Source organism: Ambystoma mexicanum, chromosome 6p (genome assembly GCF_040938575.1).
Source record: "Ambystoma mexicanum isolate Mex_15411 chromosome 6p, UKY_AmexF1_1, whole genome shotgun sequence".
NCBI classification, from domain to species: domain Eukaryota; kingdom Metazoa; phylum Chordata; class Amphibia; order Caudata; family Ambystomatidae; genus Ambystoma; species Ambystoma mexicanum.
The window spans coordinates 768,172,780-768,196,588 of NC_090935.1; the positions used below are offsets into that span (position 1 = coordinate 768,172,780).

The following is a 23,809-nucleotide window of genomic DNA, read 5'->3' on the forward strand; positions in this document are numbered from 1 at the left end:
TTGGCCCAGCCACTCTTCCCTGCACTGCCTACCTGCACTACGGGACTGTCTCTGTATCCTACAGACCCTTCTCCCGCTACTTACCTTGCACTTGCCACCAGCTGGCCCTATTATTTATCTTATATTCTACTAACCATGTACTGCACTTTCCTTGCACTTGCCACCAGCTGGCCCTATTATTTATCTTGTATTCGACTAACCATGTACAGCACTTTTCCCCCTCTCCCCTTCCCCTTGCACTTTTCCCAGTCCCCTCTACCCTTGCACTTGCGCGATCTGAATGACACCTGGCCTAGTAGGATCGTTGTCTGTCTCCCCTTGTTCCCCCCCCGCCTCGTCGCGCCTTGAAACACTTGTGTATAGGCGCGTTACTAATGCCATATCATATCATATCATATCATAGGTTGGGACTCGATTGCTATTTTTGATTACCTTCGACTTAACAGTATCTTTACGGACATAAGTCGAATGATGCATTATCTCGAGAATTAACTTTGAAAAAGGGCTGAAGACGGCGGTTGGTAGGAAGGGGCGATTCAAAATTGTATACAGTATTGATCACAGTGGATATGAGGGGAGACAAACCTTTAAGAATTGCTGGAAAGATTTAGCGGGGGGGTACATAGATGGAGAAACGTGGGATCACATTTTCAAAGTTATGTTTCATGGAAATCTCTTTACAACAAAAATGGAGCTGAACTTTAAAATTCTTCATGGATGGCATAGGGACCCAATGAAGATCTCCAAAATGTTCAGTGAGCGTCCCAGAGGAAGTGGCTAGACAGCTTCCCTATGTGGTGGAGGTGTAGGAAGCTACAGCTATTGTTGGGAAGGAGCCTAGTGCTTTTCTCCAGCATGGGGTCTGGCATGGATTCACATGCTCTTGAATATTCCCCGTCGTCAGGCTGGGAATCCTCGCTAAAGAAAAAATCAGTATCAGTTTCGTTTCTGTCTGATTTCTTAGTAGTTACCAATCACTGGTCTCTGGGTCATACTGCCCCCAGCCAATGACTGCCCTCTCCCTAAGTCCCGCCTCTGGCAGCCATCCTCAAATTTTAACCACACGTTCAAGTGTTGGGAGTCCTTGTGCTTTAGCTCTCGAGCTTTGCTGCGTTTTCACGCTTTTTTAAAAGAGATTTTCTCATTTTTCGGTTAAACAGAGCCTCAAGCTCCACCGTTTCTCCATCCGATCAACGGGGACCCGTTTCGGATTTTTCTACACCCCTCAAGGGTGAAGTTTTCATCGAGTTATGCTTCGTGGAGGAGTCCAGAAGATTCTGAGGCCTACCAGGACATGGCCCCGGAGAAAGGAAGCTTGACGCCTGGAAAGCTGTTCAGGGTTTGTCCTGGATGCCAGCTACAGAATGTGTTCAAGGAGGACGAGCATTCGAAAAGCCTCTACTGCCTTCATGAGGACAAAACACACGTGGAGAAGGACACTGCGTTTTGCGGGCACATGTCGGAGCGGACCATGAAGGATCGACATCTTCGCATCTCCAACTGGCTGGAAGGAAAGAGCCCGTCGGGTGAGAAGAAGTAGTCCGAGCGGTCTTCTAAGTCCTGTGAGGGCGCCCCGGTGACGGGGCCCAACAGAAGGCAAAGCACCGCAAGTCCGTGGGCACCGGGAGCGCCGAACGGACGGGCTCCTTGGCTGCCAGGCAGAGCGCATCCTCTCCGGTGCCATCAACCACGAGCCAACGCTCTGGCTCGGGGAAGAGGAAATGGCATGATCACTGCTTCCAAGGAGCCAGGACCAGCCCAACGTCCTTGGAAGCAGGCCCCTAACCCTAATCCTAGGCACCAGCCGGTCCCCACAGGGACCTTTTGGACCTTGTCCTGGCGCCGGTGGCACCAGGCTCATCAGAATCATCGGTCCCAGCACTGGAAGCGCCAGGCTCATAATATGTGTGCAGATGCTTGGGTGGACTTACCTGCAGCAGACCATGCTGCTTACTTACCAGCCTCTTAGAAGTCCTCTGTGAACAGGAACTACTTTCTTGCCTGGGTGGGGCAAGCTCCACTCCCTGGATTCAGCACTGGAAAGCTTCTGGAACTGGAACTCTTTTCTTACCTAGGCGGGGCCGTGGAGGAAGACGCCTCATCACTCCAAGGCTATTTAAACCACACCCGATATACGAAACGTGCTTCGCATTATTCTGCATCTGCAGCAGAACGATTACCGAGTCTGTTCCAGCCTTTCTTCTTACGATCCCGAATCTGCAAGAATCATACTCACCATTCCTGCATCCTGAATCTGCAAGAAGCATACTCACCATTCCTGCATCCTGAATCTGCAAGAAGCATACTCACCATTCCTGCATCCTGAATCTGCAAGAAGCATACTCACCATTCCTGCATCCTGAATCTGCAAGAAGCATACTCACCATTCCTGCATCCAGTCGACAGCAGCACCTGCAGAGACAAGAAACAGCAGGTTAGCAAGGCAGCCTTAACTCGCAGTGCTACTCACCTGATCCATCGGCTGCGGTCATTTTCGGCACGCTGCACCTCCGCCTGCGAAGACAAAAACATTGTCACTACTTACCGGCACTCCGTGAATTCTGGATTTCTTCACACTGTATTGCCTCCTGCGGAGATAAAAGCATTGTATCTACTTACGGACATTCCGCGGACTCCGGCGCTGCAAACCAACTTCTGAAAGACAAAAGAAGAGACATTAGACAGGTATTTACTTACGCCCATCGCGCTCTTCGCAATAGAACGCCTGCTCTTCAGCACGAACTACGCTGCAAGGAAAAGACAGTTAGAGCGCTTGCATTTACTCACGCATTTCCAGGCGCTTCACTCCATCTTCCTCAAGAGTCCTGCAAGACAAAAGGGAGAAAAGCATTATACGAAGTCCTGTTCAATGTTAACGTGCCTTGCACCTAAAGACTAAAAAGGTGTCTGGAACTCACCGCTCGTGCAGTTAACGACGGTAACGGTCTTCTGAGTCCAAGAGGCCTATGTTTCACCAGTGAAGGAACTGGCAACAGCGCCCTGCACCAGACGCAGATGGAGAGCCCAGCATTCACCTATCTAAGGTGAGCACGTTGACCTGGGGGCTCTACGGAGAGGGAGAGAGAGGAAGAGGGACATTGAACAACCCAGACAATTAACCCCCATATTCTTTCACCTGCAGAAACCTCACCCTACGAGTTCGACACACAGTGCGAAGAGGTTCGACCCCAGAAGCCCATCGGGTTCTGCACATCACCTTTCGAGTCACAGACACCTTCCTGCCAAGATCAGCGCCTCCGTGGGAATCAGGTGAGCGTTACAGGAAAGCCGAGAACCCGGCGAAGCTTCTGGAGAGGCCCCGGTCGGGCTCGAAGGATCCAGCCGAGGGGGAGTGAGGCGGTGACCCTCCCCCCAAGGTGAAGGCCACAGGCCCACAGAAGGTGGTGAAGGCCTTGACTCACCCGGCTAAGGCCTCTATCAAGGAAGTCGCGGCGGCCCTGACACAGCCTGTGGAGGCTACATCAGTAGAGGCGACCTCGGGGCTCAGAGTTTCCATTCCACCACGGAAGGAAGCCTCTTTCAGGCCCGTCGAGAAGACCCCCGTGAAGACCCCAGCAGAAAAAGAAGGGGGGCCGGTGGCCATCGTGGATACGGACACAGCCTCCGAGGAGGAGCTGGTTGAAGTCTTGGAGGGCCTCGATGAGGGTGTTGAGGAGACCCGGTCCCACAGGAAGGATCCCGACAAAGAGGACGACGAAAGTGACGGCGGCGCCGGTGAGGTTCCAAGTCAACTGTCGCACCCATCGCTTCCGGAGCCGCAGGAAAACTCGGCGGCCATTTTGTTGGCAATACAATCCTTATGTACAGAGATAAGGACGAGATTGCCCCTACCACCGACGGAGGAGCAAGAGCCAGGCCCGACGGAGGAGCCAGAACCAGGCCCGCCGGGAAGTCCCCTAGGCAAGAGGAGACGTACCCATCCAGCCCCGCCTTTTCAGCCCTCCCAGCCTGCCCAACCTATGCCCCCGTCCCTGGGGATGACACGGGAGCAGACATGGCCACGACGGGCACGGATGATGACGGCGGTGGCGACGGGACGGATCTCCCATCGCCTCTGACTCGGGCGTCCCCGCCCGACGAGATTGGGTCCTTCCACGCTATGATTGCCAGGGCATCCACGCTTTTCCAGCTCTGCCCCGAAGAGAAGAAGGAGGGGTTCCTTTACCAACGGCGCGAGGCCAAGAGGAAGACGGTCCTCGCTGTGCCTCTGCTGGATGACATCTGGGACGAGGGACTCGCCTTTCTCAAGAACCCGTCTACGCCGCCTGCTAAGAGGGATCAGTACGAGAAGAAGTACCGGGTCCCCGACGCGGCCCCCCTGTGCCTTAGGGCGCAACCGACCCCTGACTCGGTAGTCTCAGCGGCAGCCAAGAAGAAAGCGAGGGGGCATCGGCCTCAACGTCGACTTCCCCACCGGACGGCGAAGGAAAGAAGCTGGATGCGATGGGACGACGAGTTATCTTGTCGGCGGCAACAACGATTAAGGCAGCCAACGCCCTTGCAATCGTGGCTGTTGGACTTCCTACCGGACGACAAGAGGGCGGAGGCCCTGGAGATCTTGCAGGATGGTGAGGTGGCGTCGGACCACGCCATAATGGTGGCAACGGACATTGCCGAAACCGGTTTCCGCCAGCTAGGCAACGGCGTTTGCCTTAGACGGCGAGGGTGGCTCAAGGCGACGGATTTCCGCCAGGACGTACAAACCAAGGTGTTGGACATGCCCTTCGACAGGAACAACCTGTTTGGGAAAACAGTGGATGAGTCCCTCCAAGCCATCAAGGCGGACACGGAGATGGCTCGGGCCCTAGGAGTTCTCCAGCAATGACGGCCGTCCTTTCGGAACTCCGGAGGCAAGCAAGGTGCCTCCAAGGGATTCGGCAGTGTCTCCTCTATGTACCGCCAGGCAGCCCGCTCCTCGTCGCAAGAAGCCTATAGGGGACGAGGCAAGTCGGGTGGATCCCGCCGTCGCCAGGGAGGCCAAGGCGGCAAGGCGTCCTCCAAGCAAGACTGAACCGACCGTGGCGTCGGGCCCCCACCGAAGCACCCCAGTGGGAGACCGGCTGGCGAAGTTCGTCAGCGTGTGGGAGTCCATCTCCACCGACCGTTGGGTGCTGGATGCCCTGGCCCAAGGGCACACCCCCGAGTTTCTAAAAAAGTGCCCCCACATTACTCCCGTAGCCAGGAAGGAAAACCACATCCCTCAACTACTACTGGAGGTAAGGGCGATGCTCAAGAAAGGTGCCATCGAGCTCGTCCCGAAGAGGCTCCGGGGCTCCTGAGTATACTCAAGGTACTTCCTCATGAAAAAGAAGACAGGAGGATGGCGGCCCATCCTGGACCTGCGACGACTAAACATGTACATCAAGGTACAGAAGTTCCGGATGGTCACCCTCCAACACGTGCTGGGACAGCTGGAGGAGGGCAATTTTCTGTCGTTGGATTTGGAGGATGCATACTTCCACATCCCCATTCTAAAAGGACACCGAAAGTTCCTCAGGTTCGTGGTCCAAGGACGGCACTACCAGTTCAAGGCCCTCGTGTTCGGATTGAAGTCAGCACCCAGGGTTTTCACCAGGTGCCTCGCACCAGTGGCGGTGCGGCTGCGCCTGCAGGGGATCCACGTCTAGCCCTACCTGGACGATTGGCTCATCCGTGGAGGGACAAGGGAGCTTGCTGTAGAACACACAGCGAAGACCGTCCAGCTGCTCACGGACCTGGGGTTCTCCATCAACTTCCCGAAATCCCACCTGGTCCCCTCGTAAGTCGCACTGTTTCTGGGAGCCAAGCTTGACACAGTGGCGCGTCTGGCCTCGCCGTCGGAGGAAAGGACAAAGGCCATCCTGGGCAAGGTGCAGCGTCTGCTGGCCACGGACGTGGCCAGGGTGAGGTCCATCAAGTCCCTCCTCGGGATGATGTCCTCTTGCATATATCTCGTGCGCCTTTGCAGGCTTTGGATGCGCCCGCTATAGGAGTTCCTCGACGCAAGCTGGATCCAAGCGACGGGCAGCTTCGAGGACAGGATCAACGAGACCTTCCGACGAGCGATCCGGTGGTGGGGCACTCACGCTCATCTGGCCGCAGGGACAGACTTTCAGACCCCGGCCCACCAGGTAACTGTGCCGACGGTTGCTTCCCTGGAGGGGTGGGGAGCGCACACCGGAGAGCTTCACGCGAGAGACCTCTGGCTCCCGGAGGAGAAACCGCTCCACATCAACATCCTGGAGCTCCGTGCAGTGTTCTGGGCCCTCAGGTCCTTTCTCTCGTCCCTCAAGGGCAAGGTAGTGAGGATCTTCACCGACAACAACCCCAACAATATTGTAACATTCGGAATGCAGGGCAGAACCAGATCCCCTGCCCTATCTAAGGAAGCCCAGGATCTGTGGCATTGGGCCGTTGCCCAGGGGATGTTTCTGGTGCTGTTTCATCTGGCAGGGATAAAAAAACACCATTGCTGACTCACTCAGCAGAGATCAGCGCTCGTGCCACGAGTGGGAACTAAGCCAGGATCAAGTGGATCGACTCTTTCAGCGATGGGGCAAACCCCAGATCGACCTGTTTGCGACGGCGACAAACCCCAAATGCCAGAGGTTTGCCAGCAGGTTTCCCCAGCCGAGGAGCATGGGCGATGCCTTCTCGTTCCCCTGGGACGGCCTGTTCCTGTATGCATTCCCTCCGTTGCCGTTCCGACTCATCAACCAACTCAAGAGGTCCCGGTGCAAGATGATCCTCGTCGCACTGGCGTGGCCGAGGCAGATCTGGTTCCCGGACCTTCTGGACTTGTCAGCGTCCCCACCGGTCAAGCTGCCGACGGGCGCAGATCTTCTTTCCAGAGAAGGAGGCGCCATCCTTCATCACGACCCGGAGTCGCTGTACTTGCAGGCCTGGCTCCTGCAGCACTAGAATTTGGAGGGTACGATATCCCGGCTGACTACAGAGAGGTTCTTGCAAAGGCCAGGGCGTCCTCAACTCTTAAGTGCTACAGACATAAGTGGAAGAGTTTCTCTGTCTGGTGCCGTGCACAGAAGATCAACCCTCTACGGATTACGGAACCTCAAGTGCTACCATACCTACTGTCGCTGGCCAAGGCTGGACTAGCTCACGCCTCCATCAAGATACATCTGGCAGCGATCTCCCGATACACCAGAACTACAGGACGGCCGTCCTTGTGGTCTCATCGGCTGGTGAAGGAATTTATGAAAGGACTGTTCCGATCGTTCCCGCCGGTGAAGGCTACAGCCCCGGCGTGGGAGCTCAACGTGGTGCTGACCAGGCTCATGGGGCCGCCATTCGAGCCTTTGCATTCGGCTCCTTTGAAGTTCCTCTCGTGGAAGACAGCATTCCTGGTGGCCATCACCTCGGCACGATGCGTGGGAGAGATTCAGGCCTTATCCTGCAAACCCCCATACTTGTCTTTTCATGATACGAGGGTGGTGCTGAGGACGCACCCCTCCTTCATGCCCAAGGTGCCGTCGGACTTCCATCTTAACGAGCCCTTGGTGTTACCAGTTTTCGTCGCTGGCCGAGAGGACTTTGCACTCGCTGGATGTAGCTAAACGCTTAAGTTCTACGTGGACCGAACGAAGAGTTTTCGGAAGACATCACAGATGTTTGTGAACTTTGGACCTGTGAACCAGGGGAAGGCTGTCTCGAAGGCTTCCATTTCCAGATGGCTCTCCGGCTGCATCATGCATTGTCACCGGTTGGCAAACCAAAATCGTTGCCCTGCCGTCCGAGAGCCCATTCGACCAGAGCGATTGCTGCTACTACGGCGTTCTTGTCTGGTGTGCCCCTGCTGGACATCTGCATGGATGCTACGTGGAGGTCGACGCACACCTTCACAAGATTCTACTGCGTCGACTGGGATTCCAGGGAGGAGTCCAGAGTCGGCCAAGCAGTGCTGTGCAACCTGTTCGCCTGAAGGTGGGCCTGGTGGAGAGGTAAGAATTGCTTAATGTTGAGTTTATGTAATGCTTAATGTTGAGCCTTTTGCCACCTCCCGTGGTTGTGCATGTGTGCACTGCTATGTATTCTTATATTCGTGAGCATGTGAATCCATGCCAGACCCATGCTGGAGAACAACAGTTACAGGTAAGTAACTTGTTCCTTCTTTATTCTCAAACTTCCTAAGCGCTTTAGAATTAGGTAAGACTTCTGTTAACTGTTTTCTAAGCACTACAAGAGTCCAGGAGGTAGGAGGGTCACTAAATAAAGATAGTTAGAATTGAAATATAATAGCTATTTAGATGGATATTTTTGTAAAACTGTTAAATTGTAGTTAGATTTGCTCAAAGCATATGGTGAATTCAGCCTGTGCTAAAAATAGACTACAGGCAGGCTGGGAGAGCACACAGTGGCTGAGCAGCTGTCCCTGTCCATCACAAGCCAATGGAGACTAAAAAAGATTCAGCACGACATACAGAGTACTATGGGAAAACAGGGTTTTTTTGTCGAAATTATTGGACCAGATCAAATATAATTATGTTGAGTGAAGTGTTGAGAGAATGGCGGGAAGATGTGTTTATGTATGAATGTTTATAACATAGCAAATGATGCTAAGTAACAGCTACAATGTATTTCTGCAGAGGCAGCAGTATGCTAAAGTAGGTTGGTCTGAATGTAAACCTGTCCATGCAACACTGGAGACTACAGCATCCCCTGTATGGCAAGAAAAACAGTTTTAGATGAGCTCTGCTGGTATCCAGGGACCAAGTTGCCTGTCAGGAAGTAGGTTGGAATACCTCTTTGGGGCTGTCAAGCCTCAGGAGTCTGTGGGAATTCTGTGTAGTCCTAAAACACTTCCTCCTTAACAATACTCTGCTCCTTCTCCACACTTCTTTATCACCTGCCCCTAGTTCTTTATGTGCCTCTACGTTGCCTCTTCAACTCCTTTGATCTCTTCCTCTGTCACTTCCTTAATGGTAAAACACGTATCCACTTCTTTCTATCGCGGTTTCCTTCTAATTCCCACTGTTTGCCACTCCTCCACTTTTTAAAAAAACTCTTCCATCAAGTCCTTATCTCTTTGCTCCATGTCCCTTTCTTTTCCTCTGCACTGCTCATCAGTTACATTTAGCATCAGCCATCTACACTCCTTCCCTCCTTCTTCACCCCTTTGAGCACGTCATGCATATCAGTCGGGGTTCTGTATTCCTGTATCTTTCCCATCGTTTTTACACCTCTGGACACTGCCCTGCTTCCAAACCTCTGGGTCTTTCTTCTTCGAGCCCTCTGGGTCTTTCTTCTCCCAGCTATATGGGCCACTCTCCATACACCCTTGCAGGTCTTTTTCTGATTAGCCCGCTGGGTTTTCCTTTTCTCAGCCGGCTTAGTTTATTGATTCTCCACCTTCAGTCTTCTTTCCTAGCTCCTTCTGTTCACCTCTCCAGCCAGCACTGTGTGAAATTGTCGTCTTCACTCCACCAGCCTTCTGGAACAGGCCCTGCATTTTATAGGGCTTTGGGTCAACCTTCCATTCGCTCTGTGGTGTAAAGGGGACACAGCTGTGCAAGCTAAGTGTGGGGAACTTGGAATTTGTAGTTCTCAGGACCTTCGTGGGTGTCTAGGATCTTCTGGACTGCATCTTCAAAAACGGCTATCTGCCATATTCAAATTACTTACTCTCTCCTCATCCCGATCTTGATTGTATAAGGATTGGCGGATGGGCCTTGTGATGGATTACAGCCCTGCTCTGGGACTTTGGATTAGTGTGTCCCTCTCCCTGGGTGGTCCTTTCTCTGTGCCTGCTAGACCATGGCCCTGCTCTCATGTGCGACTCTTAGACTACCCTGATTTAGGTGAATCAGTATGTAGTACGTAGTCCTTGGGAGATGACTGCTTCATTTCTTACCTTCTAGATCCTTATTAGGCCCCACTTCTTCTACCCTCCCTGTGCTTTTACGTAGGGTTTCTGTAACCATGCTAGGGGATTCAAGCATGTAGAGACGATTGGCTCAGTGGGATCACTGCACTTCGATTTACCTAGAGGGCCAAGAGAATCTATGACTGTGATGAGGCTCTGCCTCTTTGCATGGCATGATGAGTGTAGCTAGGGGATCCTCTGCATACCATTCCCAGAGTAGCGTTTTATTTTATTGTTTAACGCGCTGACCTAGCTCGAGAGCAGCAGAGAACCATGAACCATACAGGGTGTGTGTAGTCGGCGTATGGGCTGGTATCTTTTAACATTTGCACAGTACTGTGAGTTGCTTTCTGTGCATCCAATGGGCTTAGTCCTTGGTCAAGTGATGTTGAAAAAGTCCTTACATGGAATCACATTGCACATGGCAGCGCAGGACCCCCCCTTGTCGCCTCCACCAGCAAGGTCAGCCAGGGGACTTCATTACAGATTTCTTGTTTGTTTTTGCTGTGGTTTACAGTGGGCCTTTTGATCTGCAATATGCTGTTTTTTAGGCTGGTACTCAAATTCATAATAAGCAGAGTTAGTGATTTTACATTTCCTGTTTTGCTCCCAAAGTAGTTGCTGATGCGGTTTGCGGTTTTACGTAATCTCATTATCCGTGGGACGTTTCAGTTCCCCTGAAGCCCGCGTGGGTTTGCGAGCAAGATGGCACATAGATTTCTGGAGGGACCCTGACATCGGAGTGGGTCTGGCAGGTACTTGCTCTTTGTGCTGTGTGCCTCTGAGACTGCTCTGGGTCACGAACTCTGAAAGAGAGCATCTCCTGTGTGGTGTCTCATAAAAGGGGCCTACTTAACCTACCCTTTGGCTCTTACTCTGTTATGTTATTGCTAGTAATACTGTGCACCAGTGCCTTTGCATGGTCTCTGGTGGGAAAGATTTCTCTTTCCTGCACCTTTCCTTCCATTTGTATGGGCCCCCAAACTTTTTGCTTTTGTTTTTGATCCTGACCTGTACTTTTTACAGTGCAGTGAAGCCTTAATTTCACTACACTGTATTTTGCTCATGTGTTATGGGGAAACGGACATGTCCTTCAGGCTTTCAGTACTGGGAAACATGGCTTCTCTTAGTCTAGTTACTTGGTTACTACTTTTAGTAACTTGTCACTTTTGGTAACTTTTATCATTGTACAAGGCATCTTACAATGCAGTACACATTTGTTTTTGCCCTAGACTAACACTCAAATGATTTTTGGTTAGTCTAGGTGTGCTCAATGGATAAGCTGGTGGCAGCAGTAACCTTTTACCATTTGTTGGTGCTTTTCGTTTTAACCTTACCGCATTTGGCTACTAACTGTGGCTAGTGTCCAAACATGGCTGCACCACATGGTTTTCCGCTTGTCCTCTGGCCATCTTGTCTTTTAGCCTTCTTCCTGGCCTGTGAGGCCAGGGAAATCCTTATATGGACTTCCAGTGCCCTGGAAAGCAGAGGCTTTTGGCGGGCTACTGGAGGGCTGTGTGTGTTTGCTGGCAGGATGCAGGCTGGGATTCTCTGGTCCCAATCCACAAAGTGGTTTCAGTGTGTCTGAGTGTTATGCATCAGTGGTCCTGATTGGACCACTGCTGTGGTGTGTGTGGGGCTAGTGCTGCTATTGGCTAGTGGGAGTTTCGGCTCTTACCTAGCTTTTAGGATAAGAGGAGGATCCCTTCACCCTTGGAGTGGAGGGAACATCCATTCCTGACATCTGCTCGGTATCCTGCGAAGAAGAGCTGTTGGAATTGTCCCAGGACCATCCTGTGGCGGGCCAGCTTTGAGTTTGGGTTGCTGATGTCACCATTCTGTGTTGAGGCTTGGGACCTGGGGAATCCTCAGCTTGTCCTACAAGACTTACATCAGCTGAATTTCTGAGTCCTAGCATCAAGGGGACCTGAGATAGGAGGAAAAGTCTAACGGCGACAAGTGAGTCCCTTTGCGTCATTGTGCTGCAGTGACTACCATTCGACACTGCTTACCTGAGTTGAGTCCAGCCCTGAGCGGCGTCCTGCATCGTGTTTTTCTGCGTTCTTCATCCAGTGAAAGACACTGACCGAAGATCTGCTCGAACCTGCGAATCAAGGACTGAGACTGACGGCAGGAAAAGCAACCTCTGACTTTGCATCGACCTGCCAAGTCCTGCCAAGAATCGGAGTACGGGGGGTGAGTTACAATGGTTCTTACCTGCCCCTAAACTCCCTTTAAAAGTTTTCCTAACTTTTATAAAAACGTTTGCTATACTTTGCCATTGCTTGCTTGCGCAACCCTTCCGAAAGTTGGGGACGTTTCTATTAGAATAAACTTTCCTCTAACCCTTGGAACTGTTCACTGAACCCCAGAGACCCTACCTTCATTTTTCCCAGCATCACAAACTGTGTCGGAACATTTCCTGTCCTTTTAGGCATAGAACCTCAAGACCACTTAGGGAAGGACTTTTGAAGTTAGGGTTACTTCTCTGTGGACCTGTGGTGCATAAACTAATCTGTACTTTCATTACAGGGGTTTGATTTGTATTATGCCCAACCTTAGTGACTGTATATACTTAATCTATTATTAGTGATGTGTGATACTTCTACCTGTTAGTAGTGATTTATCATAGTGTTGTTTGGCCATAAATAAATAACTGTATTTTTATACATACTAAGTGTAATTTGTGATTCCCATTGTGTGCACTCATAGTGGACCCTTTACAAGCTCACCACCTCTTGAGACTTAGCCTAGACCTCTCATCACTGCTACCTTGAACTGGATTGGCTACAGCTCCCAGAGTTGTCCCTGTCACAATATAGATTGGCCTTCTATACATTTGTCCACAAGGCCAGAGTATAGAAAATCAGTCCTAACAGTCTCCCAGTGCTGATGTGGATCTGAATGGAACAAATGGGTGCAAATTAGTTGAGAGGAGCGGGAGTGAAAAGGAAGTTGTCCTTAACTGTTGGTGCATGTAGGACCTGGAGCAACTGTTGTCTGTGTGGGTATGTTTTCTAGGTGCGTAGTATCAACCAGAGGGGCTTTGTTTCCAGATGGGAGACATTTAGTGTCTGAGTTGTCTGGAATCTTTTTCCGGTTGTTGAGATTTGCAAGTTCATTTGAGAGATGTAGAGTTGTGATTGTTTGGGCAGAGGATTTTGTTTAGCATTTTGTTTTGTGTGTGGTAGTTGAGCATGTGGTGAGTGATGATAGTACAGCAGGGGGTTGTTAGTGATTCTGTTTTATTCTGACACTTGCAATTTTTGTTTTTGTTTTGACACTTTGGTATTTACCTTAGCATCAGGCGAAGGATTGTTGGATGAGGGTTCATTACCTTTATTCTGGTTGTGGGTTTGATGGCTGCACCTGTGTGGCATGCTAGCTAAGAATGTTTTGATATTAATGACATTTGGGCTTTCTGGCACACTTGTGTCTTGTTGTTCGCTCGTTCCTTATGTACTTTATGCTTGGAACCTTGCCTGTTTGGCCACGCTGTTGTATGTGTTGCTAGGCTTCTAACCTGGAGTGTTAAAGAGACAGGTCTTTAGCATTTTCTGAACGTTTGGTGGTTTACTGTTACCTATATTTTGCTATGAGGGTGGAAAAAAACACTGCACTCCGTATTTGTTCTTCTGGTAGGGATTGATTTCGATTAGCATGTTGCTCGATTTTGGGGTGCTTCTTGGTTGGTTACGTTATTTTGGATTGAAGAAATTCTGCTCCTTGGCCATGCTATGTTCTGTCTGCGATGCAAAGTGCTTTGAAATAGATCATTTTCTTTACTGGTGATGACACAATGCTTCTTAGGGCTGGATTGATGTTCCCTCTTGTGTAGTCTTAGTAGCAGTCTTTCAGCTGTGTTTTGGATGTTGTGTAATTTCTTGGCAAGGCAGTTGGGCATGCCTACTTATAGTCTGTGTGCCAGGTCGATTCTTGAGAGTATCGGGAAGATAATGGCTTGTTGAACGTATGTGATAGAAGAGTTTTCTTCCTATGCTATTTATTAATGGTTCAAGTGTAACCCCCAATGTCCATGAGAATTCCAACATTTCTGTATTTTTTTTTTACTCTCAAGTTTGCTAGTATCAGTCCCATTTCTGTAGGACAGATACATTTTGCGTGCAGTCCATTTTTGGGTTTTGAGGAGACGAATGTGATTTCTGTTCTGTTTGGGTTTAATTTCAGGTTAATTAAAGACTTGATCATTGTGGGATGCCAAATTTGATGGTGTGAGTGATTGAGGTGAATGGCGATAGAAAGGTTGTTTGTGTGGAAGGATTTTATCGAATGAAGTGCAGTGCTGCAAATGTCGAATTCTTAAAGTCTTGAGATTAAGGTTTAATGAAATGTGCAGATATGTCCTCTAAAAGTAGGGCTGAATATATGATGGTGTCACTTTCTTTTTTAAGTCATCCCAGATGGAGAGAAGAGCTGATTAGTTTCCTTTCGTTGGTCTAAATCTCACTTGCGATTGGTCCATTACTCCATTTGATTCTATGTGTTCTAGCATATCTTTGTGTATGTAGCTTTCCAGGTTTTTGGCTAGAGAGGGATTGTTGAATATGGCTCTATAGTTGGTCGAGTTGTCTGCTCTTGTGTACAGGTTTTAATTATCTGAAATCATAATCTGTAGGTGAATGTACTGGTGTTTTGGGTCTTGGGCCTGATATAAACTAGGATGATGGTAATGATAGAAAGGGGTGGAACGCTTTGGCACTGTACTACCTCACCTGTTGGAATTGGGTGGGCATGCCTCTTTGCTGTCAGAGGGCCAGTGATGCTGCTATTGTCCCTGTGACTGTCTCCACCCTGTGGAGAGGATTAAGTAAGAATGAGCAGGGGATCCCCCCCATGCTGCCACAAGTCCATCTTCAACTCGCTTGGGGTGTCAACCGGCCTTGTATTTGTATTTATTTGTTATTTATATAGTGCCTTAATCCAAGGCGCTTTACATAGCAAGTTTATGAAAACAGTCCAAAATAAAGCAAATGAAATTGACAATAGGTGTACGGAATCAGCCTTGAGAGGTTAGATGTAATTTCAGAGCTTTGCGGAATAAAGAGTAAGAAGCGATAGAACATATAGAAAGAGGAAGGAGATTGCATCGCAAGGGAGCAAGGTGCGCAAGTGTAAGAAAACGTGATTGTGCACAGGGTGGAGCTGGAACTGCCAGTCTAAACTGAGTATTAGACCGAAGAGAGCGAGAAGGAGTATAGAATGAGACCAGTGAAGAAAGATAGTCGGGAGTAAGACCATAGAGAGATTTGAATATCAAACAAAGAAAATTAAATTTGAGCTGTGCGTGAAAAGGAAGCCAGCCTAGGGTATGGATAGTAGATGAAATTGATTCATGTGAAGTCAGACGAAAGAGTGCCCAAATAGCAGCATTGAAGACTGATTTTAAAGGAACAACTTGAGATGAATGGAGACCAAAGAGTGCAGTAGAGCAGTAAAAAAAGGCCTTCTTGGTTGCCCCACTAGCTGTCCCAATAATAAAGCTGGCGACTTTGTCACAATACCAAAGTTGAGAAATGCTAGACATGCCTATTCTACTCAGCATAGGACATTGGAATTGAGAAGGCCTTATTGGTTCTATTCTAAACCAAACCTCCAGCTTGTACCTTTTTAAGAAATTGCCTTGCTCTTGCGCATCGTTAACAGTCAGAAACAACGTGTACTCATGTACCAGTCTGTACCCAAATGATTGTTTCGACAGATTGCCTTTCCCCCACAGATTCCTTATCTGATAGATATCCTCATCCAGCTCTGCTGCTTCAGAAAACGTTCGGCAGGGGGCGTAGTGGACCTCGACTCAGCCGTCGGTCCGTCTTGCTTGATCGTGGGCTCCAGACATGACGTCAGATGTGGTATACATACCACGTCACTATGGCCCACATCTTCCTTTTTTCCATGCGCTTGACACGCTGCTTTAGGAACACGATGATCAAGTCTTCGACTCTACTTGAAGTATTATCGTCAGAATTCGATTTTTTCCTTGACCGCAAGATGTCTGTCACCAGGGTTTCAGGTTTCAAGCAGTGTTCCGACTGCTACTTCAAAATTTCAGTTACCGACCTGCATGCGGTATGCCTCTGGTGCCTCGGAACAGGTCACGACATGGAGGGGTGTGCATCATGCACTAAAATGCACCCGAAAATGGTGCATGAGCAGGCTGTTAAACTCGCTTTAGGCCGACTGCCTTAAAAATCTCACGCGGTCGACCCTTCGGTCCTCGGAGACCGAGACTGAGGGGCCAACCCCTGAAAAAGATGAGAAACAACAGCAGAAGAAGAAGCGGTCCCATTGTAGGAGCCACTCTTCGTCATTGCACAAGATAAAGTGCTGCCACCATCGAGACTCTGATACTTGAACTGAAGGAGGTAAGCCTTCGGCTGGACCATCCAAGCATAAAGAGTGGTAGGATTTCAGGGTCCAGATGCTTGAAATGTTTCAAAAACCTGCTGCTACAAGCACGGTGCCTCCCCACCGCCCCCCAAGCAGCAAGCCTTGGAGGCAGCAGCGGCACTTGCTACACCCAACGCCTTGCAAGCATCAGTGTCAATGCCATCAGCGTCAGTGAAGCCTTCAGGCTCGATGCCGAAGAAGGCACCGAAACCTTTGATGCTGGGGCCTTCCTGCGCAAATTAAGGTTGGAGCGTCCCCAACGCCGTTCCGCTGCCACAGCCTCGGTCTGCACCGACAGTTAACCTATCGGTGCCGAAGGACAAGCCCTAAGCCGACGCTCACCGAGAAATCCTTTACCCCGCTCCCCCAGACCGATTTGTCATCCATTGTCGGTGTCGATGGCGCAGATGACCAGGGAGGCGTCAAACCCATATTCATGGGAACAGGAGCCGTTGACTACTTCGACGACCAAGCTCAGCTTTTAGAGCTGGCACAGGGGCTTCACGATGCTAGCGGGCTGGACACGTTACCTGACCTGGAATACCAGCACAGCCAACCCTATACCCACACGCATGCCAAGTTCAGGGCACTGCTGGATAGGGTGGTTGACACCTTGGGACTGCAGGCTTTGGCAGCACCAGTTCAAGGCTACAAGCTAACAGACATACTGGACAAGGGTCCAGTTACAGAACGGAACATGCCTCTGAATCTGGCGATTGCCAATTGGGTAGTCTGTATGTTGCAGCATCCCTGTTCCGTCTGCCTGATCAGCTCCACCATGACCGGAAAGTATAGGCTGGCAAAAGGAGACCCATCATTTCTGTCTTCTCACCCTTCGCCGGAAGGTCTCATCATGCAAGCTGCCACAGTCTTCTCCAGATAAGCATCTTCAACCTCAAATCTGCCACCTGACAGAGAAGGCAAAAGAATTGACACCATGGGCCAGAACTTTTTTAAATCAGGCAGCATGGCTGTGAAAGCCACAAACGTGGACAGTGGTTTTGAAAAGTTCTCTTTTGGCCTCTGGAAGGCAGTGGAAAATGCTAAACAGTATATCTCTGAGGGGGAAATGTGAAACAGCTTTGTACAGCTAGTGGAACATGGGAAATAGGTGGCCAGGCAGCTGCTGCAATCGGGCCTGGACATGGCCGACTGCATGGGCCGTTCAATGACATCGGCGATTGCATTGAGGAGGCAGGCCTATTTGAGGTCTTTAGGCTTTTCACCTAATGTCCAAAACAAACTGCTGGACATGCTCTTTGAGGGAGCATTTCTTTTCAGCCAGAAGGTTGATGACTCCTTAGAGAAATTTAAGGAGTCAAAGATTGCTGCAAAGTCACTGGGTCTAGCTGCGCTGTCGCCAAACCTGCCTTCAGCTTCGCTTCCAGGGGCAGATGCTTTAGGCATTATGTGCCTTACAGCAGTAAGGCGTAGCTCCTGCAGGCCAGGCAAGGGCAGAAGCATTTCTCATGCCCCGGAGGCGGCATGGGTCTTCCAGAAGCCAACAAGCAGGGGTGGGGGCGGCTCTGCCTTCTAAGCCGCTTTGATTTCCCCTCCCACAGCTTGCCGGTTAGTGGACAGCTGTCTGAGCACTGGCCCCAATGGCAGAGGATTACCTCCAATGTCTGGGCCCTGGAGATTGTGCGGTGTGGCTATTGCCTGCCCTTCTTAAGGAAACTTCCAAATAGACCCCCACCACCTTCAAACCAACCGGGACAGGAGCTTCAGGAAGAACTGAGAGCCCTGTTGTTGAAGGGTGCCATGGAATAGGTACCACCGAGAAGAGAGGCTTGGGCTGGTATTCCCGGTATTTCCTATTCCCCAAGAAGAGAGGAGGTCTTCATCCCATTTTGGACCTCAGGGCCTTGAACAAGTTCCTGAGGAGAGACCAGTTCAAGATGGTGGCGGTCAGAGAAATTTTGGAAGCTCTCGAATTGCAGGCCTGGCTGGTGTCTATTGATCTGCAGGGCGCTGACTTTCCATGTGCCGATGCATCGAAAGCACAACAGGAGGTTCCCTTTGGGTTGACTTTCACTCCAAGGGTCTTCACCAAGCTCATGGCAGTAGACACTGCTTACCTCAGGAGATCCAAAGTCCTCATATTCCCTTACCTGGACGACTGGCTGATCCGGGGGAAGTCGCCGGAGCAGGTTTTGTCCCATCTAGAGGACACCTGCTCACTACTCCACAGGCTGGGCTGGGCTTTGCCCTGAACTTGGAGTCCCATGTGATGCCAGTCCAGAGGCTCCAGTTCATCGGAGCAGTCCAAGACACTTGGGTGGGGAAGACCTCCTGCCTCCCCCCCACGCATCCCCCGCAAGGAGAGAGCCAACAGCATTGCACAGATTGTAAACCAGTTCCCGAACCATGCCGCTTTACCAGAAGCTTCCTTCCTCCGCCTTTTAGGCCTCCTGTATCTTTCTAGTGCCAGAGGCCAGGCTGCGTATGAGATCTCTTCAATGGCTCCTACAAGGCCAGTGGTCCCAGTACCTCAGAGCCCTCTCAGACTCCCACAAGGTATCCAGGGCAGTGGTCGACGACCTTGGTTGGTGGGCTGGAGTTGCGAGCCATCAGGTTAGCCCTGAGAGCGTTTACTCCTGTCTCGATTCTGACGGACAATACGGTGGCCACTCACTACCTGAACATGCAAGGTGGCATGCGCTTCCTACCCCACCCCCGTCCCATTCCCCCTATGCAGAGAGGGGATGCAGATCCGGTTCTGGCTCGAGTGTTAAGTGTGCCAGGAAGTCCTTCAGGAGGTCTTCTCTCGCTGGAGTACACCATCAGAAGACCTGTTTGCCACCGAGTCCAACATGAAGTGCAGACAGTTTTTCTCGAGTGAATTCCCAGCAAACGGCGTGCTAGGGGCCACGTTTCCGGTGTATTGGACCTTCCCTCTCCACTATGTCTTCACCCGAACTCGAAGTCCCTCAACCTACCTACATGCATGGATCTTGAGAGGATGAGGTATGACGAGTTCCATCTGTCACTGGCCTCAGCAGACCTTCAGGTCACCACAGTCACATTTTACGATCCCAGTGACGTCTCACTTCCTCAAGGGCCTTCTAAGTAAGTTTCCACCAACTCCCTTTGTTGTCCCAGATTGGGATCTTAATTTGGTTCTACCTTTTTTGATGGTGGCTCCCTTCTCTTTGAAGACAGCTTTCTTAGTTGCAATAACATGCGCTAGGTGGGTTAGTGAGCTGCAGGCCCTTTGCTGCAAACCACCCTTTTTGCGGTTCTTTCGGGAGAAAGTCTCCCTTAAAGTAAGGCTGGGATTTCTACCAAAGGTGGCATCCGAGTTTCATTTGTCGCAGGCCATAGACTTGCTGGTCTTCTACCCACCTCTGCGCCATTCTAAGGAAGAGGAGCGTTTTCATCGACTGGATCCCAAAAGGGCCCTGGTTAGGGATACTTGTTGTGTGGCAACATGGTCCTCACTTCACACTTTCACTAGACACTACAGTCTAGATGTTGCTCGTGGGGCTGATGCTTATTTTGGCAGGGCAGTGCTGCAAAATCTGTTAGTATAACTTTCTGCCCGCCTCCTTTGCCTCACTGCTTTGGGAGTCTATCAGATGAGGAATCTGCTGAAGAAAGGCAATCCATAGAAGGAGAAATTAGTTACTGGAATGTTCTTTCTATAGTTTCTGCTTCAGCAGATTCCTCATCTCCCCGCCCATCCATCCCCGCTCAGAAAGTTTGGCGGTTGTTGCGCATCTCTTCTTTAGTGGTTGACACCTGGTGATGGTCCTGGGATGACCGTTTTCTGTCTTTCATGCCGCATGTTTTTTCTGTCCAAAATCAAAACAAAAGATTAATCTTTTGCTGACGCTACAGATTGTGGTGTCTTTCGCAACGTTTTTTCTTCCCTTGGGAAGTTATTGTTGTGTTAACATCTTCTGGGCTAGTTAGCCCGCTTTCTCGCTCGGTTTTTCTATGCAGCGGTTGAACTCAGGAAAAGAAGGGGTAACCTGAGGTGTAGGGCGTAACGTGCTATAAACTTGAGTCGACGATCGACGGCCGAGTCGAGGTCCACTACGCCCCCTGTCAATGTTTTTCCAAAGCAGCAGAGCTAGATGAGGATATCTATCAGATGAGAAATCTGCTGGAGAAGAATCCATAGAAAGAAAATTACGGTAAGTAATTTCTCCTATTGTGCGAAGCAACAACATTAAAAAAAAAAAGATTCTACACTTATTGTGAAGCCTAATTAGGTTAACTCACTAAAAGTGCGTCCTGACTTTTAAAGAGGGTCAGTACCTAATCACTTTTTGACAAGATATATAAGAAGCCTTAGGTGCTTCACAAAGAGACATCTGTTTAGCTGCTAACACCAGAATGCTGTTAATATTAATGCTGTGCATTTCCCCTGCAGGACCAGTGCTGCTGCAACAGAGAGATTTTGAGGGAAAACTGCCACTGGATTACATCACATCTCCACGGCTAAAAGAGGATATTTTCAGCATTCTCCAGCTTCCCGAGACAATTGAGGAGTTTAGTATGAGAATGGAAAAAGCATTTTCTGTCCGGCAAAAGGAATTTGGCTCCTTCCTGCTTTGTAGGATTTTGCTAAATTTCTGCTCGGTTTATGACTTATCTTCAAACATTGCATCATTGAATGCACACTATGCCATGACAATTAAATCGGTGACCCTGGACCCATCTACGAAGAAAGTGACTCCCTTTACGGACTGGCTTGTACAGCAGTACGCTCAAGATCTAGACACTTTAAACAACTTGCCAGAGTTACTTACTAGGGTACCAGAGAGCCTTCAACAATGTGATGGCTTCCACACACGGACATTGCTTGCAGTCCTTAAAACCATGATCAACCATTCAGCAGCGGCTACTGAACCATGACCATCTTTTCAGGGTGTGACATGTGGAAGTCTTTTTGGTGATCAGTGTTAACAAAACTGATGTCCGCTTTCAAAGGGTTTTGAAAAGTTATTCACTTGTTCTTTGAACCTGGCTGATTTTTTTCCACTGTTGTTCAGAATGCAGACTGTTTTGTAATAGAATGATCGCTTTTGTGGTATTGGAATTGTACTCATCAAGACAGTTCCTAACCATTCCCCTAACCCCCAAAGCACTACTTGCAATGATCAGTATGACGCTTGAGCCCATATCGTGCCAAGCTTTCTGTTTTTGTTGCATGGCATAACTTACATTCATTTCTTAGGTGCCAAACTTCATGCATTCATTCCTTATTGCTGTCTCAGTGCCATATAGAAAAGTGTTCTAGTGTAACTTGCATTCATCATTATTCTCTATGTAGATGGATATACCTGAGCTGATTGCTGGGGCGCAGGGACGTCTGTCAGTATCTGGCAAACAGGGTATAGCAGCATGCAAGTGATAAACTCTCTAAGATAGTGGCATAGTTATTGGTCACTAGAAAGAAAAAAAAATACACTGTTGCTTAGGTTGGTCCTTCTAAATTGTGGGATGATCAACAGTTGGAACCAACCCTAAAACTGAGCAATATCATATTTAAAATGTTTGCTTATAGGCCGTTTGCACTTCAAATTAAACCTGCGCTACCTCTGCACAGATATGTTTTTCCAGTGTTAAAATGGGCTGGTCCTTTATATTTAAATAGAGAAGCACACTAGTTCTTGTTGTCTATTAGTAGATGGCAGCAAGCAAGTTGTGGTTTTAAGGTGTTCAGTGTGAGAATAAGGAGTATGTTTTATATGTTTAAGATTATGCCTGTTGGTGCTATTCCGAGTTCTTTGTATCAACACTATGGTAAGTCGTCTGTTTTTTCACCATGTTTGTATTTGACGGCACCCGGGGAATGTGATAATCGGCTCTTGTATTATATATTTCAGTTTTATTTTATATAACAATATAAACATTTATTAAATATTTTGCATTCTGCCTTGGCTGTAATATGTGATGTTACTCTCATGAGTGGAAATAACTTTACTAAAAATATGCTGCTATGTTACTCACAGCAATTCAAGCAGTGGAAAGCGTTTTGGCCTACCCTGTCAGGCCCCATCAATATAGGCTGTTAAATGTTTTTGTTTGGTAAAATGATATTGTCTCGTAAAACAGTACAACATACACACATTTAGTGTCTCTTATAATGGTTTGTGGGGTGCCAGAAATGTAAGGCGGACAGCTTTGGAAGATTTTTTTCCATAAGATGCCATTTTATTTACTCGAAAGTTTGATGAATGCCTCACTATCCCTACCCCAACAAGGATTTCCCTGCCTTTCAGAATAAACTAAAGGAAACACTCCAACATTCTGTCCCGCACACTTGTACATACCACAACCCTAAGGTGATAAATGCCAATTCAAATACAATAGGAATAAGTTATGTTCAAAACCTGGTAACTGTTCCTCATTGTAACCTGGGTGAGTTCCCCTTGCACAGATTCAAACCGGATTTCACACATTTCAAAAGAATAAATTAATCCTATCCTGCAACAAAGTTCCAATATAGTTCCTCTTTCTCCAGTAAGTCTCGCACTTGGACTTGACCAACAGTTCAAAATATCCAACAGGCCTTTTATCTCTCCACTTGTGGCAGAGAGTTCAATACAACATCTCCTCAAAAAACAAGGATACTTCCACAGTTCATCAGTATCAACAACAATGCCTTTGTCAGGATGATTCCACAATAGTTCACAATATATTTGTGTGGTCTTTCCACTTCTTCAACACTTTTAACCACACCACTACAAGGTACCTTACCCTGGTGTACTCGCCTGCCGGGACTAATGAAACTACTAACAATACTACAAGTACTTCTGTGGTTCAATATGCTTCAGATAACCTGTAAAGTCTCTTGACTTCCCACAACATCAGTTTTGACTACTTCTGGGAAAACAGCAGACAATTTGGTGCTGTTTGTTCCACACTTGTGATTGCCACATGGAGTGCAGCTTATGCTCCTCTCCTCCTGAATACCTTCTGTCAGAAGGGCAGCTTTCCTGCCACTCTTGTTTTCCTACTCTTGTATTAACCAAAGACTGATAATGGCTTTCTCTCACGTTTACTCTTCTTTGGCTTAGGCAATGCTTGTTCAGGTCAGTTCCCCATATTGCTTCTTTCTCCCTCTGGCAATAGGGTCTACAAAGAACTTGCTTCTTAATTGCCCTCTTTTGGCTTTGACAATAATTGTTTATATTGGCTTTTCTTAATATTGCCCTCTCTTGTTGGTAATTATTCTGACCCCCATAAACACAATGACACCTTTCTGTCCTGTTTGCCAAGTTCTTATTCTGCCCCTTTCTCGTCTTCGTATCAGCTTGGTATTCTCAATGATTATTATACTGCTTTGCATCAGTTCGGTATTCAAAATACTTATTGTTCTTCCACTTCACTCTGCTTACATCAGTTTGGTTTTCACAGTACCCAGACCTGACCAGCGGATGATCACAGAGTGCTCTAGGGTCACAATATGCTAGGGCAACTCACTGGGTATTGGGTGCACGTCTGCTCGCTCTTCTGCCTCTGGGTCTTCTGCTTCTTCTGCTCCACTTGGCTCAGCAAACTACTTCT

At 48.8% G+C, this 23,809-nt stretch overlaps 1 protein-coding gene across 1 annotated transcript in view; it reads left to right on the forward strand.

The window, feature by feature from the left end:
- SLF1 (SMC5-SMC6 complex localization factor 1) overlaps positions 1 to 22,174 on the forward strand; it is a 1,342,282-nt gene extending 1,320,108 nt beyond the window's left edge. The window contains exon 18 of the mRNA XM_069627641.1: positions 20,667 to 22,174. Within this exon, the coding sequence (XP_069483742.1) occupies positions 20,667 to 21,151 (485 nt within the window). The 3' untranslated portion in view covers positions 21,152 to 22,174. The remainder of the gene's footprint in view (positions 1 to 20,666) is intronic.
- Positions 22,175 to 23,809: the final 1,635 nt, after the last annotated feature.